We start from the raw sequence: 19,032 nt of genomic DNA on the forward strand, positions 1-19,032 counted from the left end.
ATCTTTAAAATATATTTTTTCATTAAAATTATGATGCTTTATTTATTTTTAGAAAACCAAGTCATAAAATTCCGACCGGTCCAAGTCAATGCCCAAGTCGACCCTCGGCCAATTTCAAGCCTGAGTCCAAGTTTAAAAAAAATGGTTATAAAAATTAAAGTGCTGCCCTGAAACTCTGGAAAAGCTGTCTGATTTAAAGGGTTATAGGTTGACCACCATTCAACCATTAAAGTTGACAAGTTGTAAGATTGAAGTAATCAGCTAGGAGAAACACTCAATATGACCACTGCCTCCATCTGTAACCTTCATTCCTGCTTAGACAAGAATCAAGATAGATATTTGATATACACTTGTCATTTTACCTTGGGTTTTACCATTGAAATGTTCTTTTTCGACCATCCAAACTAGTAAATGCAATCAATCTGGAACGACTGATGACAAGCATTGTGATTAACATCAACATGCTTATACTTTAAATTAGAGAGAATGTTGAAACTATTTTACTGTTTATATATTAAGGAATTGCATTTTACTTCGAGTTTCTGCACGTTGTATCAATATGTGCAAGTTAATCACATATTGCCAAACTCTTGTGCCATCAGCGGAATGCAGAATCATGAGCTGTTTCTATAGGAAAATGTCTGATATGTGAAACTTTCTTTACTTGCTGCTTCGCAAAAGGTATTATGCACTGCGGGTTGCACAAAAGCTGTGCAAATTTCTGTCCAGACATATCCATGCTTTGACAAATTAGATTACTCTAGCATTTCATATGCAGATTATTCAAGACAAAGATGCAGCACCTTTTCTTTTACTGAATGGACAAGAGATTTCCACATGTCATTTCTGAAGGAATGTGTTCAACATCACAGCCCAGACTGCCTAATTGAGGCAAGAGGCATGTATAAATCTGTTATCTTCCGTTAATTAGTATCACCAATAATCTCTGCAGGAACACCATCCATCCTTGAAATGATGAAAACGATGTGCATCCCTCACAATAATTTCTCTCCTAACAATTTTGGAAATAAACTTAGTGGCACAATGGCAGTCACCACACACTCGAAGGTTCTTAGTGATACGAATAGGGGTCCCAGGGCTTGTGTTGATAAGTGCAAAAGCAATTGCCAACTTCTCACTGTGACTACAAAGCATGTCCTCCTTCTCTTCCTGCTCCACATCATGAAGCACAAAATTTGTATTTGGAACATAACCTGCCTTCTCTATTTGTCGAGCCAAGGACTCTAGTGTGGCATATATTTCCTCAGATTGAGGATGTGATTTGTCTCCCGCATAAAACGTATGAACCCTGCCATGCAACTCAGCAGTGCTCCATCCCGGTGTCTTTTTCAAGCCCCTTTCTTTCATTAATCTTCTCACCCTGATTACATCTTCCCATCTACCAGCCTCAGCATACATGTTTGACAGCAGCACATAATATCCAGGATATGTGGGGCCAAGGTTAAAGAGGCGTTCTGCAACGCATTCTCCTAGCTCAACATTGCCATGAATTCTGCAGGCACCAAGCAACGCCCCCCATACACCTGAATCAGGTTCAACTGGCAAATTTTTTATGAAATTTATTGCCTCTTCCAGGTGCCCAGCACGGCCCAAAAGATCAACCATGCATGAATAGTGCTCCGTATTGGGTTTGATGCAATAATCTTGAGTCATGTCATCAAAACATCGACAGCCCTCATCCACAAGGCCTGCATGACTGCACGCAGATAAAACATGAATAAAGGTGATGTCGTTTGGCTTCATTCCTCTGTCTCTCATTTTGAAAAAGAGTTCAAGTGCACCCTTGCCATTCCCATGTAGGCCATAACCAGCAATCATTGCATTCCAAGAAACTACATCTCTTTCAGACATTGTGTCGAAGAGTTTGTGTGCAACCTCTAAATTGCCACACTTGGCATACATATCTATAAGGGCATTTGTCACAAAGACATCCAACTCAAAATTGCCTTTGCTTATGTAATCATGGATCCATTTGCCTTGTTCCAGAGCTCCTAAATGTGCACATGCTGAGATCACACTAGAAATGGCAATCGAGTTGGGAATAACATTTTTCTGTAGCATTTCATGAAAAATTGTTAAGGCCTCACTGGCATGTCCATTTTGGGCATACCCAGCAATCATCGCATTCCACGACACCACATCTCTCTGAGACATTCTATCAAACAATCGACGTGCAATTTCTATACCACCACATTTAGCATACATATCTATCAGAGAATTGCCCACAAACAGATCAGAATCAAATCCATTTCTCAGTATGTAATCATGAATGCACTTACCTCGTTCCAGATTTCCCAAGTATGCGCACACCGGAAGCACATTCACCATAGTAACGGAATCCGGCATAACATCTTCTGCCCTCATCCGATGAAACAAAATCAAAGCCTCATTGAAATGCCCATTTTGGGCATACCCAGCAATCATTGCATTCCATGCGACAACATCTCTTTCCAGCATTTTGTCAAACACCTGGCGTGCATCCTCTATACTTGAGCCCTTCGCATACATGTCTATGAGGGCAGTCCCCACATGGACATGGGAATCAAACCCACTCCTAACAATGTGATAATGAATCTTCCGTCCCTCTCGCAGATCTGATAGCCCAGAGCATGCCTTGAGTGCAAAGGAATACGTGAAATTATCAGGCCATATGCCTGTCCTTTGCATTTGGGAATAAAGTACCAGAGTTTCCTCGTAAGGGCCATTCCAGGCATAACCTCTGATGATGGCATTCCATAGAAATGCATTCCGTTTGTTTATCTTATCAAATACCAGGCGAGCATTGGCTAGAGTGCCGTACTTAGAATACAAGTGGACTAGTTTGGTACCCAAAAATACATCTTGTTCAAGCCCACTTATGAGCATGCGGGCATGTATTTGACCGAGTGTTTTGATGTTTGTGCAGGTCTGTAAAAGCAAAACATAAGGATGGGTTTTCTCATCAAATGCTTTTTCCTTGCTTATTATGTTGAAGCTATTGGATTGTAATGCCCAGTCTGGTTTTGGGTATTGTTTTACAACAGCTCGACAAACTGAAGCAATTTGCCTTGAAATGTTTGAAGAAGACCAGAGATGGGGGGAGGATGGTTCATATCTTGTGACAATTTTCCTTGGAGTGACATTGCAGAGAACCATTTAAGTTGATGCGGATGATGATAAACTGTTCTTCCATAGAACCATGGAGTTTTCATGTCTGACTGAAGACCATTTTGTTGTGTAAGATGTCGATATTGCTGTAAATTTTTCATGTTGATATAGATTATGAGTAGCTGAACAATATCAATTATCCGATCAGTTGACTGATTAGTAGTTTGAGCAAGTTTGGTAGGTTATTAGGTTAGTGATTAAAATAAATAAATAAATTATAGATAAGGGTTAAAAAATTAATAAGTAAATGTGGATTTAAAGATGGGGTACTGAATTATAAAATTAAAGGTTAAAAGAGTATTTAGATAAAGATTTTAGTGAATCTTAATTGCGAATGTTCATAAATAAAGGTATAATTAGTCATTAAGTGAGGTGATACTTGAGGGAAGTGGGGGTTGATTAAACATTTACATGGCAATTACATATAAAGGTGGTTCATGCATATCTCGGAAGGTTCATTTATACACTAGAGTTTTTGGTCTAGGGGTGTGTGTGGGGCAGTTTTTCTACATTTATAAGTGACATAATATTTTATTAGAAGATATTTTTTTATGGGTGACTTAAAGTTGTGATAAAGAGAAGTACCATATGGCTCTAAAGAAAGATCCAAAAGCTACTATACCAATTAAACAACTATCAAGTTCATTCATGACTTGTGAAGAAACAAAATATTTCAATACTAATTATCCACGTTGAAAAGACAAATTAAACAAATACTTGACACTATAAGCATTGAATTGTCACAAGTTAAAGAATCAATTGGAAATATATAACAAAATGTGGGGGGAATAAAGAAATCTTAAAAATGAAATGATGGATGAAATGGAAAAAAAAAATGAAAAGAAGGAAGAAATGAAAAAAAAATCCATGAACGAAAATAAAGAAGAAATAAAGAACATTTTATTACAAATATCCAACGACATAATAAAAGTAAGGAGAAGAATGGTGTTGAGACTCAAACACTTATAACGAGTATTTTATCACAATTAGAGAGAACAAATATTGAAACATGTAATTATAATCATGACTTTTCACTCCAATACCTACATCTTGAGGGCGTCAAGTTAGTATCAAGGAAATACTTCATTTTGAAGATCGGTGTGAGGAATTTTGATGATAACGATCCTATAACATGGATATTCCACATGGAGCAAAACTTTGATATACACCAAGTGACAACGTTATAAAGGATAAATATTGCATCCTTGTTTTTAGAACAAACTCAATTTTTAAGAGATCATTTGTTTTGAAAAAGAAAAATATTCTATTGTATATTGGTCCATTTTTACAGAGGAATTGACAACACATTATGGGGATATTAAGATCAATACATTATTTAGTTAATTGGTAAATTTTCGGCAAAAAGATCCAGTTATAAAGCACATTCAACAATTCTAAAAGTTGAGTCCCAAGGTAAAGAACATTTCAGAGGATAATTTGTTAGACCCCCTGATTAGAACTTTAAAGGAAAAAACCCAACATGAGACATGTCTCTTTGATCCTAAATCCCTAGGGCATGCTTTCAATTTGGCAAGAAAAGTTGAAAATAAAAATATGGTTGCTAGAATAGAGATCACAAACAACTATAATGAACATGATGCTCCTTCTCCTAACCTCACTCTATCATAAGGTTGATGCCTCAACAAATGGAGGAAAGAAGAGTAAAGGGACTATGTTTCAATTGTGACAACAAGTACAATAAGGGGCATAAATTTCGTGAGAGGAAATTATTCTACATAGACTATGAAGAGGAAGAAGATCAAGAATTTGAATCATCACAAGATCTAGAGCTAGAGGAACCATGCATTGGCCAACATCATTACTCCACTAACCCTCAAGGTAGAAGGATATATCAAACACAATAATGTCAACTGATTTATTTGTATCCCATAACTTCATCAATTACAAATTGGAACTACTTCTTAATTTCTTTGTATATCCATCAATTTCACATAATGACTGTAGATGGAGGTACCATAGATTGTTCAAGGAATTTCCACAGAGTAAGCTAAATATGGAGGATAATTTATTGGATAGTCCCATGATTGCAATCTAAATGGGTGATGTTGATGTTGTATTAGGGATCTAATGCTTACAATCATTGGGAATAATGGCCTTTAATTTTCGAGATCTTTTCATGAGATTTTCCTAAGAAAGAAAGGAAATTGCTCTTAGAGGTATCCAAGGAAACCCTCTAAAGTGATAATCTCTAATAGCATGATAAAATTGCTAAAAATGGGACGTGATGTTGTAATGGCGTAATTTCGTTCAATAGATGTTCAAACATATATATCCTTTGCTCCAATGGATCTCCAAAAAGTTATCAACAATCATTCCTAGGTATTCGGAGAGATACCTAAGGGTCTTCCACCTAGACGATATAATGACCATGCCATTTATTTGCAACCTCAAAACATACCATCTAACGTTATGCCTTACAAGTTCCATATTCACAAAAGAGTGAGATTGAGCATATGGTTTAAGAAATGTTAGATATGGACATCTTTCAACCTAGCCAAAGCGCTTTCTCTTTGCTAGTCGGATGGTTAAGGGAATATGTGTCAAGATTATAAACAACTCATAAAATAACAATAAAAAATAAGTTTATTACTCCTGTCATTGATGAATTATTAGTTGAATTACGTGGACCAATTTTCTTTACTAAGTTGGAACTTTGTTATGGATATCATCAAATCAAAATGAGGCAAGAAGACATTCCCAAACTAGCCTTTAGAACACAAAAAGGTCATTGTGGGTTTTTTATTATATCATTTTGACTTACAAATGCAGCTTCAACATTTCAAAGCTTGATGAATTCTATTTTCAAATCCTTCCTTAAAAAATTGGTGTAGATTTTTTGATGACATACTAATCTTTAACAAATCTTGGGAGGAGCATGTATAACATGTTGATAGGGTCTTAGTACTATGGGAAGAGAAACAACTATATGAAAATATTTTGAAGTTTCCTTTAAGGTTCTAGAAGTGGAATATTTTGATCATTTTGCATCTCATGAAGGTGTTAATTTGACAGATCAAGGACAAATTCCCTCCTTTGGATAGTCTTCCTCATCAAGAAAGACCCCTCCTAGCCCTTGGAAGAATTTAATTTGGTTAAAGAAAAATATATTTTTAATATGGAAACCCTCATGTGCACAAAAGGATAGGTCAACCCTAAAAGGAAATTGGACACCTTTTGATGGCTATAAATACAAGTCAAGTGACCCTCATTTGGAGATCATCATCAAGCATTTTCTTCTTCTATCTTCTTTAATTTGGCTTACACAGGTCTGAAGTTGGTTCGCGAGTATTGGTTTGTACAAGTATGAAATTGTAGGGTCCATTGCTCGCATGTGCGGATTAGTGTTTTGGCCTGTAGCCATAGGGTTGTCACAAGAAATTTTCAGTTGTAGATGCAGGCATACAAGCCTCTTTGTGCGGCTGGAACGCTCCAGCTGAACGCAGGATCACTTTCTCCATGCAGTCGAGACCTAGGGTTTCATGTGACAATTGAACACAAAATCTAACAATTGATCACAGATGTTGACGGTTGATTTCATGATTGTGAACAATGATTTTGATTAATAGTGTTGTTGGGTTCATCTTTGGGATATTGTTTGGTTGGTTTTGCTGGATAGTTTTGTGATTGAAAACTTGGATCATCGTACTCTCTCTTTGTTGAAAAATTTATGACAATCTAATAAGAAGAAGAATTTGAAAGGGTTTTCCCCCTTATGGGGTTTTTCCATAGTCTCCGACCAATCCTTGTGTCTCTATTGCAAATGTTTTTCTTCTATTATGTTCTAATGCATTGTTGATGATATTGTTCTTTCTACATAATTGCATATGATGTAATAATGTTATAATGTTGTGGGGTGAATTCAATGTAAATGATGTAATATAATTATCAAGTAAAGAACAATATAGCCCTAAGAAAAATTAATATGGCATTAGAGTTGAATTGAAAAAAAATTCATTGAAGATCACCCCTGTGAAGACATCATTAATGAAAATAAGAGAAGATGGCAGAGACTTAAAATAATGCTCGGATTTGAAGGAAACCTTAGGCAATCTAGTTATTAGAGTTTGATGGGTATCTTGAGGTTAGGGCTTCAAAGAAACCTTGGAGTATGATAAAGGCTTGAGTGATGCAATTTTTTCTAGCACTTGTGATAGATTCAATGTAACCCTATATGGGCTAATTGGTGAGACCTGGTATTGTACCAAGAGTGTTGCAACTCCCAAGGGCTCCTCAACTTAAATTATCAACCCGGGGATCATACAAACTTAGAGGTGATAGTGTTGTATGCATATTAGGTTAGATTATACTCATTCCACCCTCAATCATGACATCAGATCAAGGTGTTCAGAGACTATTCCTCCAACTTAACTATAGTAAAAACTCCTGATGGAACTGATTTTAACTATGAAAGTGAAAATGACATTCATTCAACTTGTAGATGCTAATTAACATTGCATGAGAAGGAAAGGGCTAGTCTACTTGCAGAAGTGAAGCTACTCTATTTTTCACATTTCATAAAACCAATAACCTACTAGCATGTATCATTGATCTACTTTACATTTGCTTGAAAATCAGAAATCTAACTTGTAACATGCTTGTGAATAAAAAAATTAATTATCCTTGTTTCGTAGTGAGGAAAAGAGGAGGTTGGAGTGGTATAAGAGCTTCTCTTAATCATCAAATCACAAGTTGGGGTTCATTATTCATCTTAACCAAGCTAAGGTCAAAGTGGGGAGAAAAATAGGTGGAGGAAAATGGTGCTACATGCTTGCTATAGGTGTTGCTATAAAAGGTCTTGTATTGCTACAAGGGGCCCCGTATTGCTACAGGAGGGATTCCAAGATCCTTTTGAGGGTGGAGATGGTGTTTTGAGGGCAGAAGAATATGGATGAAGTTAGGAGGGAGTGAATGAAGGTTGATGAAGCCTCCTAGCCAAGCCCAGGACCTCTCATAGGTATGTCTTGCACCTAGGTGGATACCCACAATGTCCTTAATTGCCTAAATAGAATGGTGGAAACAGTTTGCGAGTTGTGTGAAGGGTAAAGGGAGAAGATGGAGAAGTCCAAGTGGAGATGAAAATATGTTCCCACCCCTACATATTAGTATAAACCTTACAACTATCCAAATTCATGCATCAAATGATCAATAACACAATGAGATAAATTGTCATGGAAAAGCTGAGTTGAATTTGACTAATATCTATTCTATTTCAAAACACTACTCTAATCACTAAAGTAACTCCTAAGTTTCAGAAAGTAATCATGCAAAATGATAACTAACATCTATCTATTTCCAAGAAATCTCAAACAAATGTTTTTGGACTGAGATTGTAAATCCTTCCAATCACTCTTCCCATAAGAGAGGTAATAGGGAAGCCTGCAATCACAAATTTGTATAGCTTAACATCTACTGTAACAAAAGAAAGACATGAAATGCTTGGAAACAAAAACAAGACAGAAATACAGAAGAGGGACTAAAGCCTCTGGGTTGGGCCCAAAGCCAAGGGTTTCATCCCTCTAGGACTAGCTCAGATGTAGCTCAATAACAAACTTCTCATTAGTAGAAAATAGTAGTCTCATACATCACATGAAAGTTAACAATAACAAGGTCAAGCCATGGGCTCAATAGCTACTCTTAGCTGAATCAAAAATTCAAATCCTAATGAGCCTTTGAGCTAGCTTATTTACATAAAAAGGTAGATGATGGTAGCTCCCTAGAAAATAGGAATGATTCCCTCCAAGATCCCGAAAATTGTGAATCTAATCCTTCTTGAGCTTCAATTTCACTTGGATTTACTCGACTGTTAGTGAATTCAAGTTTTTGAGTGAGTATTTGGTGATCTCAAGCCAAGTTAGAGAGTTAAGGAGGTGGACAAGCCTCCCTAGATTCTCTCCTGGTTGTCTCCATCAAGCCCCTGCATAATAAATGCCTCAAAAATGCTTATTTTTCTTGCAATTTAATCACATTAGGCCACACACTATGACAAACACCTTTTAATCTTCTTTCTAAGCATATTATGACTAAAAATGTGAATTAATGTGAGAAAAGGACAATTCTAAGGGTTGGAGGATAGCATAATGAACCTCAAAATATACCTATTAATGGGACCCATCATCACCCCCTGCTGAAGGTGTTGCTCATCCTCTGAGCAACTTAGTCATCCATATGAAGCTCATTCATGGCCCTGGTGACCTCTCTGAAATCTCAAGGCACCTCATATGGTGTTCTCTCCCGTGGATAAGAACTTGCATTTTCCTCTATCTTTGTCCATGCCTTTTGTTCCTCTGCCTAGTTTCTTTCTTCTTGTAATCCCAATAACAAAGGTGGACTGAGTTCGAGTCCTATCCATTTGATCTTCAGTCTTTGCATGATTCTTTTGTACAATGGGGTTCTTTCCAAGGCATTCCTTAGCTTTTCAGGAGAGTGATACTCTTTGATTTGCATACTGTGGGGTAAGACATGCCACCTTCTTTGAAAAGCTTGTAGACTCTTTGTTCATAACATCCTAAAAGTGTCCTCAAAATGTAGAATGGATTTCTCTTGGGTTGCTATGTACTTAGGTGCCAAATTAGAATCAAAGGAGATGAGGTTTTGATTGTTGATGACAGTTGCAGCGCTTACCAATTATGATCTGATGTATAAGGGCTCTTTCTCTTCCTTTGTCATCACCTTCTTTACCTCTTCATCCCTTATCTCCTCATGTGTTAACCAAGATGTTAGTACCATGAGTTTCATGTCTCCAATATGGAATTGGGGTCCAAAAAATTCATGTCTCTTAGGATCAGATTATGAATATAAAGTTCAACTACTTTTGTCCTCTCATCCATACTTACCTTTTTGCAAAAATCAATAAATTGCGTGTAGTCTTAGAAATGCAAAGACCCATATTATGCTAGTGTCTTAATTTGAAATTGAAGCCACTTCTCCTTGAGTAAAAGAGCATAGGATTTGGATGGTTGCTTGTGTTGTATGGCTTCCATAAAGAGACTTGCCATAGTGTCAAGTTGTGTTTCCTTCTCTTGCAGTTGTTCTTTTAGTATTGTATTTTCTGCCTGCAGTTGTTCCCTCATGGTTGACTCCCTTATTCTTAGGTCACTTAATTCCTTGCCCATTTCATTGATCTTTTCCTCTATTAGGACCACATCTTCTACATTTTTGGATTTGGAAATTTGCATCCATCTATGTGTCCTTCCTCTTTCTTTTTCTAATTCGAAGAAGAGGGGGATGGTAAACTTCATGGGTATAATCCTACCTCCCTCAACAAACTTGTAGTAGGATTCTAGGCTAGGTTGTGGATCAATGTCTTGAAGCTATTGGAGGCCTTTTTCATCTACTTTTGAGGTGGATGCTCCTTCCTGTATCTCATTGTTTTTCTCATGTAGCATCCCCTATTTCTCCTGTAACAACCCTTGTTTCTCCTGTAGCGTCCCCTGTTTGTCTTGTAACAACCCCTGTTTCTCCTGTAGCTCTTCTTTTTCGTCTTGCTCAAGGGAATTTTGTATCTTGGGTTTCTTGAAGGTCACTTCCCTGGTGGTGTGCCTTGTCACATATGCCACATGTGGTTTGGTTTTCCCTTAGGAGGTAATCTCCTCAATTTTTCCTTCACTAGGTCCCACTTCTTCCTTTTTACTGGGTGACTCCTCAATAGTGATAGGAACCTCTAAAGGAGGCAGTGGTTTCCCTTGCCTGATCTTGGTGCTCTTCCTTGTTTTGAAATATAGGGGACCTTGCCTTGGATGCCTCCTTTTGGGCTTGACAGGTGTGCTCAATGTAGCCAATGTTGCATCCACTTCTTTCTCAGTATTCCCTGGAGAGAGACTTGTGTGATGTCCTTGCTTCTCTATTTCTTGGGGCTCAGAAGTCTCCTTAGGGCTTGTTTTTTATGCTACTTGTTTCTCTCCTTCTTCTTCCTTAGCCTCTATTTCTTCTTCCTTTGTTTCTACTACCTTTTCTTCCTGTGTTTTTCCTACCTCTTCTTCCTCTATTTTTCCTCCCTTACCTCCAGTGCTAGAGGTTGGTGTTTCCCCAGGTGTGATGGCTTGGGTTTCAATGAAGACCTCCCTGTCCATGTCCACAAAATTAATCCATAGGAAAAGGTTCCTTAAGTGGCTCAAAGCATCCATCACAATTAACTTGATGAGGCCATGGTGGGCTATGTGTTGATGCTTTCCTTCCCTCACCTTCTGGCTCATTTCAATGATTGATTGCAAGAGGAAATGGGGAACACTAAGTCTTTGAGGGAGAGGCAATTTTGCCTTGAATCTTAACTCATGGAGCAACCTGAAATGGTAGGCATATACCACACTCAATATCCCTTCACAAGATATATATTTTAGGATGTGATAAGCCACCTCATCCCAGGGGTAAGGTAGGCTCTCCCTTCTCACTCCATTCTTATCTTCTACAAGTTTTTCTTTCATAATGAAGAAGTTTTTCTTAGTTGTGACACTCACTGCTTTGTCCTCTTTTCTCCATCGAGTTCCCAAGGGTAAGGTGGTCACTTTGCTTATAGTTTCAAGGCTTAAAGAGATGGCCAATCCTCTGACAACAGTGGTGGCACTATCTTCTCCTTGAGAATGCAATGCCATGGAAAATTCATGAGTGATATCATCATCATACCCTTTTAACAATTCAAAGAAACCCAACCATTGATGCCTTCTAAAAATGTTCACTACAGGAGGGTGTTGGTGAATTATCTTGGTGTCTGTGGGTTCTCTTCTATTAAATCCTCCCCCCATTTATTCTACTACCCCTTCTTGGTGTTACTTAGGTGTGAAATTCAATTTTCTTCAGAGCAATCTCAGTGGTAGAAACAATGTTAAACCTCCTTTTTATCAGTGAGGGAGAATGATAGAATTTATATCAAAACAAATTATTTTTCTCTACCCCTATCTTACCTTTACACACAACAATTTCCAAAATACCTACTGCTCAATTGTCTATTACAGGTTACCAACTTCAGGAAGAATTTCTCATGTAATTGTATGGAAATCAAGGAGGGAGGAAGCCACTTACTCCTTTTCAAAATAGCTTTGTATGTGCATGAGGGTTGAAGACAATTTCGGGTCACTGTGGCTCTTTTTCTCCTTCTTGACCCTCATGTAGCAGTTCAGACCCTCCTGTAGCTTCCTCTTGTATCACCTGCAAACAGAGTTTGAAACAACTCGGTGGCACCCTAAGTAGTTTGATAGCAATAGCTCGACCTTCCTCTAACTTATTTTTTGAAATGAGCGATGGTGCAAATGGAGTCGAGCCCAATACATAATATTCCATTTTTGGTAAAGGGTCAGAGTGCTTTGGTGACATGGAACATACATGAGTTTCCTTTTTTGAACCATTGTCCCCACTCCTTGCAATCATTACCCCTCTCCTTGTGATTATCACCTCACCCCTCGTAAGCACCACCCCATTTGATTTGACATCTCCACATTACATGGGTGACTTAATATGAACTTTAGTTAACTACCCGATGGTGGCCAAGTTCACTGGCCACCTCTAGCGTATTAAAACTTAGCATTTTATGCATAGAGAAGAGGTGAGATTTTTCATACTTGAGCCTATCCATGGATCGGATTGCTAGAGTTGGGCCTCATAACATCATGATCTTGAGGGAGTTGATTTCCTTGGCTTGTTTATGTTTAGGCATTCATAACTTGATGATCTTCTGACTGATAACCTTGCTATGTGTGCAGGTGCCTTCCATGTGTCCAAGTTGCTGCTGTTGGAGTAGATGGCCTTCTTCCTAAGGATGGTGCGTCTCCTCTCTGTTGCAGAAATGGCTCCATGATGTTCTCTGTGGGTGAAAATAATTCCACAAAGCTATGTTGTGACTGTATAGGCTGCTACAGGAGGAGTCTCCTTCCTGTAGTAGTCATTTAATCCTACCATCAAGTCTTCAATTTTCATGCCAAGTTGATGGAAAGTGATTAAAGGCATGAGGAAAATATTACGATCACGAGGAAGTGGTGTAGGTGATAGAAGAATAGAAAACAAGGTTTTTTTGTGTTTTTTAGATGCATGACAAAGTGGAATTTTTGAGCAAATTTTGGCTAGATGGAGTGGATGGGTGATGGGGTTGACATTGGAGTACCCCTCTTAGAATTTCCTACAAACAATATGGCCTTCTAGTTTCTTTTTCCCATTGGATCCTCCTCCCCTAGCCTTATAGGCTCCTCCTATAGCATTACAGGTTCCTCCTGTAGCATCACAACGAGGAGGTAAAACTGGAGGCTTTTGTTGATTGGATGATGGAGAGAGCTGGGTATGTGAGTGGAGAGTGCGGAAATGAAATGCATAGGTGGAATAATGGAGTAATAAACTTGTAGATTCTGCTCTGTAACCATGATTCTATCACTGTTTGGAGTCCTGCAAAAAGAAAATGTTAGCAGAAGTGTAAGAGCTCCTTCCTTGTATGTTTTTTTTTGTTTTTTGTTAGATAAGCAGAATGTCTCTGCAAATGTTTTAAACCTACATGCCTACCCTAAGCGCATTAGAGGAGGTTTTCACTTGGGGATATTTTATTTTTATTTTTTTCCTCTTTTTCTCCCGGGCTGCCTCAGAGAGGTTTTCAACTCAAGAGTGGGCCTCAAATGCCTCATGGAGGTTTTAATATAGGCATTATTATTATTATTATTATTTAGAAGTTTGGTGGACTGAGGGCTATGAGCCTCCCAATCACATTTAATTCTCTGTTGACTGAACTGACAAATTATTCCTTAAACAAAGGTTTCTTGTACAACTTCAACATACTACCATTGACAAGTAAGGGAATCCCTTCCTCATCGATTGTTCTGATTTGGACATACCCATTCTCGTGAAACTTCTCTACCAAATAGGGACCTAGCCATCTTGTCATTAACTTCCCCTTGAAATCCTTGAATCTGGAATCATACATCATAGCGCAATCTCCTTCTCGAAAATTCATTTCCTTGATGTGCTTATCATGCCAAATCTTCCTTTGTAGTTGGATTACCTTAGTGTTTAGAAGAGATTGCATTCTAAATTGATCTAGCCCATTGAGTTGGATCAACCTTTCTTGTTGTGTTGTATTGAGATCCAGGTCTAACCAAGCTACCATCCTCAATGTGTTGTACTAAAATTCAATAGACAGTAGGACCTTCTTCCCTAGACCATATCAAATGGAGAGAATTCAGTGGTGGTCTTCCAAGTGGTGTTGTAGGCCCAAGTGGCTTCCACAAGTCTATTTTCCCAATCTTTTATTTTGTTGCTAATAATCTTGGTAAGAATGTTCTCCAATGCTCTATTTATGACTTCCACGTACCCATTTTCTTGAGTGTGATAGGCAGTAGATGTCATGGGCTTGATGTGGTGCTGCTTCATAAGGTCTTCAATCAAACTTGATGTAAATTGTGCTCCTTGATTAGTGACTATTTCCCTTGGAAAACCAAATTTGTAGAAGATGTTCTCCCTTAGAAATTTAGCCACCTTCTGCTCACTTTTTTCCTTTACTACTTTTGTTTCAGCCCATTTGGTCAAGTAATCAATGCATACAATGATATGCATTTTCTTATCTTGGTGGGGAACAATAGGTCCAGTGAAATCCATGCCCCACTTTTCAAATGGTTGTAGAGTCACTTGAAGTTGTAAAGGCATTTTATCCTTGGGTGTTGGATTACCCATTCTTTGAGACTGATCACACCTAGTGGTGTACCTCCTTGCATCCTGATGTAAAGTGGGCCAATAATAACCTGATTGTAAAACTTTGAAGGTTGTCCTCTTAACAACAAAGTGGCCCCCACAGGGTCCATCATGGCATGCTGAGAGGATGTCAAATACATCTTCTTCGCTCACGCATCTTTTCAGGATCTGATCTGACCCCAATCTGAAAAGGTTTCCCCCAATCCAAGTGAATGGGACACTCTTTCTGAAAATCTTGTTTTTCTCCCTAGAGAATAGCTTAGGAGGGAACCTTCTAACAACCAAAAGTTGGCTATATCAACAAACCAAGGAGAAATAACTGAGATGGAAAATAGATGTTCATCTGGAAGTCGATCATCTAGCATTTCTTCTTTTCCGCAGATAGAGTTAGTCTTGACAAGAAATCTGCAATCACATTTTCTTTCCCTGGTTTACCAACAATAGTCAAAACAAATTGTTGCAATAATAACAAACATCTAATTATCGTAGCATTTACATCAGGTTTATTCATTAAATACTTAATGGTTGCATGATCAGTGTGAACCAAAATTTGATAACTAGTGATATAATGCCTAAACTTGTTCAAAGAATGCACCACCTCCAAGAGTTCCTTTTCAGTGACAATGTAATTTAACTCGGCATAAGGCAAATTGTCTTCCACTTTTCCTAAGGAAGCCCCTATAGTTTTTTCTGAGGCATCTGTGTATATGGAAAGGTAATGCCCAGTTGGGACCCCTAAGGATGGGTGCAGTGGTTAGCTTTTCTTTTAGTATTTCAAAGGCTTATTGACAGTTGTTTGTCCAACAAAAATATGAATATTTAGCCAGTAGTCCAAATAAGGGTGAAGCTAGTTTGCTAAAATCTTTAATGAACCTTCTATAAGACCAAGCTAATCCAAGAAAACTCTTGACATCTCTTTTCTTTTGAGGGGCGGGGACCCTTTTGATGATAGAAAATTTGTTTGGGTCAGCCTGTATTCCTTCCTTGGATATGGAATGGCCACAGACAATCGTTGCATTCATCAAAAGCTCACATTTCTCAGGGCTCAATGAGAGATTCATCATTAGGGGATTTTTGAGGTCTAAAATGGGCTTCCTAAGGAAATTATAAAATAATAGTGGAAATAATAAAATAAGATTAGAATACATCATCAAATTTTAGAAGGAAAAAAAGAAAAAACTAATTTTTCAACTTGTATTTTCAACTTATCTCCCTATGGGTTTACTCAAATTTCGAGCGGAAACACTAGTTGGATGAAGAATTTTATTCCTCATCCAAGGAATACCCATGTTGCATACTTTTGATAGACCCTTCAACACATAAAATGAGAAATACATGAAAAACGTGATTGCAATCATGTTTCTTCATGTATTTCTAATTTTTCGTGTAGCGGGGTCCATCAAAAGTATGCAACATGGGTACTCTTTGGATTAGGAATTAAATTTTGCATCCAACGAGTACTCCCGCTCGAAATTTGAGCAAAAACTTAGGGAGATAAGTTGAAAAAAGTAGTTTTATTATTTTATTATTTTTTAATCTTTTTACTTTTTTACTCCAAAAATGGTGAATCATCCCCCATGGTTGACAGCATCATCTTGAATGCTATTGGTTCTTATAAAGTTTAATTTGGTTGTACATTTTTATTAGGAGGCCCATTTTAGACCCCAAAATTCCCCTAATGTTGAATACATTTCTTCAAGACTTTGCATAGATTAGAAAGAGCTTCTTGGAAGTCACATCCATAAGGAGTGAAATCATCCATGTATATCTCAACAGATTCATGAACAAGTTAAGCAAAAATAATCAGAATTTCCCTCTGAAAAGTAACAAGGGCATTGCACAGACCGAATGGAAGAACTCTATAGGCAAAGGTACCCCAAGGACATGTAAATGTGGTCTTATCTTGGTCTTCAAGGCTGATCTGGATTTGGTTGTATCCACTAAATCCATCCAGGAAGGAGAATAATTTCTTTCCTGCGAGGCCACGTAGGACTTTGTCAATGACGGGCAAAGGAAAATGGTCCTTCTTTGTAGCCTTGTTAAGTTCCCGGTAATCAACACAGGTTCTCCACTTCCCATTCTTCTTGGGAACTAAAACAAGAGGTGACACCCACTCACTATCTGAAATGGGGTATATGAACCATGCATCCAATATATTTTGTAATTCTTCTTTCATAATGTCCTTAAGAGCTAGGTTCATACTTCTCTGGGGTTGGCACACAGACTTGCATCCCTCTTTGATGTAAATATGATGACTACAAATTCAGGTATGCACAACTTTCATTTCCTTATAATCCCAAGAAAAAGCATCCAGGTGTTTCCACAGTACATTGCACAATCGTTCTTCCTGTTTGGCCAAGAGAGAGGGGTTGATATTTAGAGTTATGGATGGGCCAAAATATATAATCTTGACATGTTCTAAGCTAGGTTCAACAGAGCACAAGAAATTCTAGGGACTACTCTCAGATTCTTTCAACAATTCATCAACTGGTATGGCAGTGGGAGGCTGGTTCTGTAAGATATGGTCAATAAGGTCATCTTCACCAAGTTGTCCCCCTCCTATAACAATATCTAGAGTCCATACGGGGTAGGGGATTATGTGATATAATTCATCCTCTTCATCATCCTTTAACCATATGGGTAAATCATGTTCAATAGAAGGTTGAGCAGGAGGATACAACACAAGTTGTTTGGATAAATGTCCATTCTTGATAGTCATGTTCCCAACCCTACAACTAATGTAGGCATCAACAGTGGCCAACCAAGGTCTTCCTAAGATGAGAGGATAGCCATTAAACTTGGTTTTGGGCTAGAGGACTAGGAAATCAGTAGGGTACTCCCAGGAGTCAATGGAGACCATGACATCCTCAATAATTCCCTCAAGAGATATTGTGGATATGCAAGTTGCAACATTGTGGTGGTCTTTCTCAAAGCCCCTTGGAGATTGAGCTTCAGCATGGTTTCCCTAGTCATCACATTGATTGCAACCCCAAGATCAATCAAGGTATTAGGGACCATAATGCCATCGATGTTCACATCCACTACTGGGATACCAGGGTCTAGGTATTTTGGGGAGATCACCCTCCCAAGCATCAAATCAGATAGTTGTCCAACAACATTGATGGTGGGGGTATCTCTTCTTCTTCTCCCAGGAATTTTGAAATATTTTTCCTTAATAAGATTTTTGTATATGGGAACATCTTTAATGGCCTGGAGAAGGGGTATCTTGACACAAAAATTCTTCAATTCTCCTAGAAGTTCAACCTCTTTTGGGGTGTGTTGGTTAGGGTAGACCAACCTTTCAAGATAGGGGGTGTATTGACTTGAGGGGCACTCTCTTCCTTCTCTTCTTCAATCTCTTCAGGTGGAGAAGGTGGGTGATTATCTGGGAGCACCCTCCCAGACTGAAGGTTGATCTCTTGGATTTCCACAACATAAGCATGATATAATTTCTCTCCACTGTAGACCTATTATGCCTTCTTATTGTTCAGGTTCATACTGGGTTGAACAGATTTTTGCGGTTGCTTAGGTGGGGTATGATGAGTTAGTTGTGGTCGAGGTTGGGGTGGAGGAAGTAAAGCAAGAGGTTGGTTTGTTTGAGGCCTCCACCTTTGTGAGGGTTTTTCCCATTAGGAATATTGGGGTGGATATGGGTGAAAAGGATGGTTGATAAGATGAGGAGGATATGGAGGAGCATAAGGGCAAGGAGGAGGTGTGGACCATGATGGATGAGTGGAAGGGTACCAAGGTTGGAAAGGTGCATTCTGATTTGGATTGTAGTGAGGATAATGTGCACCTTTCATGCCTTGTTGATATGGTCGAGGTCTTGGGGGTCTCCTTTGGTTAATGAAGCATAACTGTTCTGACCCACTCTCTACTCCTTCTTGGTATACAACCTTTAGGCTTGGCAGAGAGGGGAATTTGTTTGTTGCATGATTCTCTTCACATACTAGGTATAATTCTATGACATTCAGTGGGCATTCATTCCTAGGATGTCTTTTAGTACATCTAGGGCAGAAAATAGCTAGTGCCCTTTCTACTTCCTCTTGTTTTCTTTTGATTTGCATAGTATCCATTTGCAGGGAAAAGGTATGCAACATTTCACTCTTGAAATCCTCCAACATATTCCCTATCTCATGCTTGATGGATGTTGTGGAGGGAGAGGAACTGACCAAGCTTTAGCTA

At 38.3% G+C, this 19,032-nt stretch overlaps 1 protein-coding gene across 1 annotated transcript; it reads right to left on the bottom strand.

Annotated features, from left to right (window-relative positions):
* Window positions 1–477: 477 nt before the first annotated feature.
* Window positions 478–3,277, bottom strand: LOC149225068 (pentatricopeptide repeat-containing protein At3g12770-like). Its single transcript, XM_089386437.1, has 2 exons — window positions 2,301–3,277; window positions 478–2,201 (listed from the first exon to the last, which is right to left on the bottom strand). Exons 1-2 carry the CDS (start codon window positions 3,154–3,156, stop codon window positions 934–936), a joined length of 2,124 nt encoding a protein of 707 aa, XP_089242563.1. The 5' UTR covers window positions 3,157–3,277; the 3' UTR covers window positions 478–933.
* Between the last annotated feature and the right edge of the window lie 15,755 nt (window positions 3,278–19,032).

Source organism: Pinus tabuliformis, chromosome Q (assembly GCF_031772625.1).
Source record: "Pinus tabuliformis cultivar Carrire ecotype Pingquan chromosome Q, CPIR1, whole genome shotgun sequence".
Taxonomy (NCBI): domain Eukaryota; kingdom Viridiplantae; phylum Streptophyta; class Pinopsida; order Pinales; family Pinaceae; genus Pinus; species Pinus tabuliformis.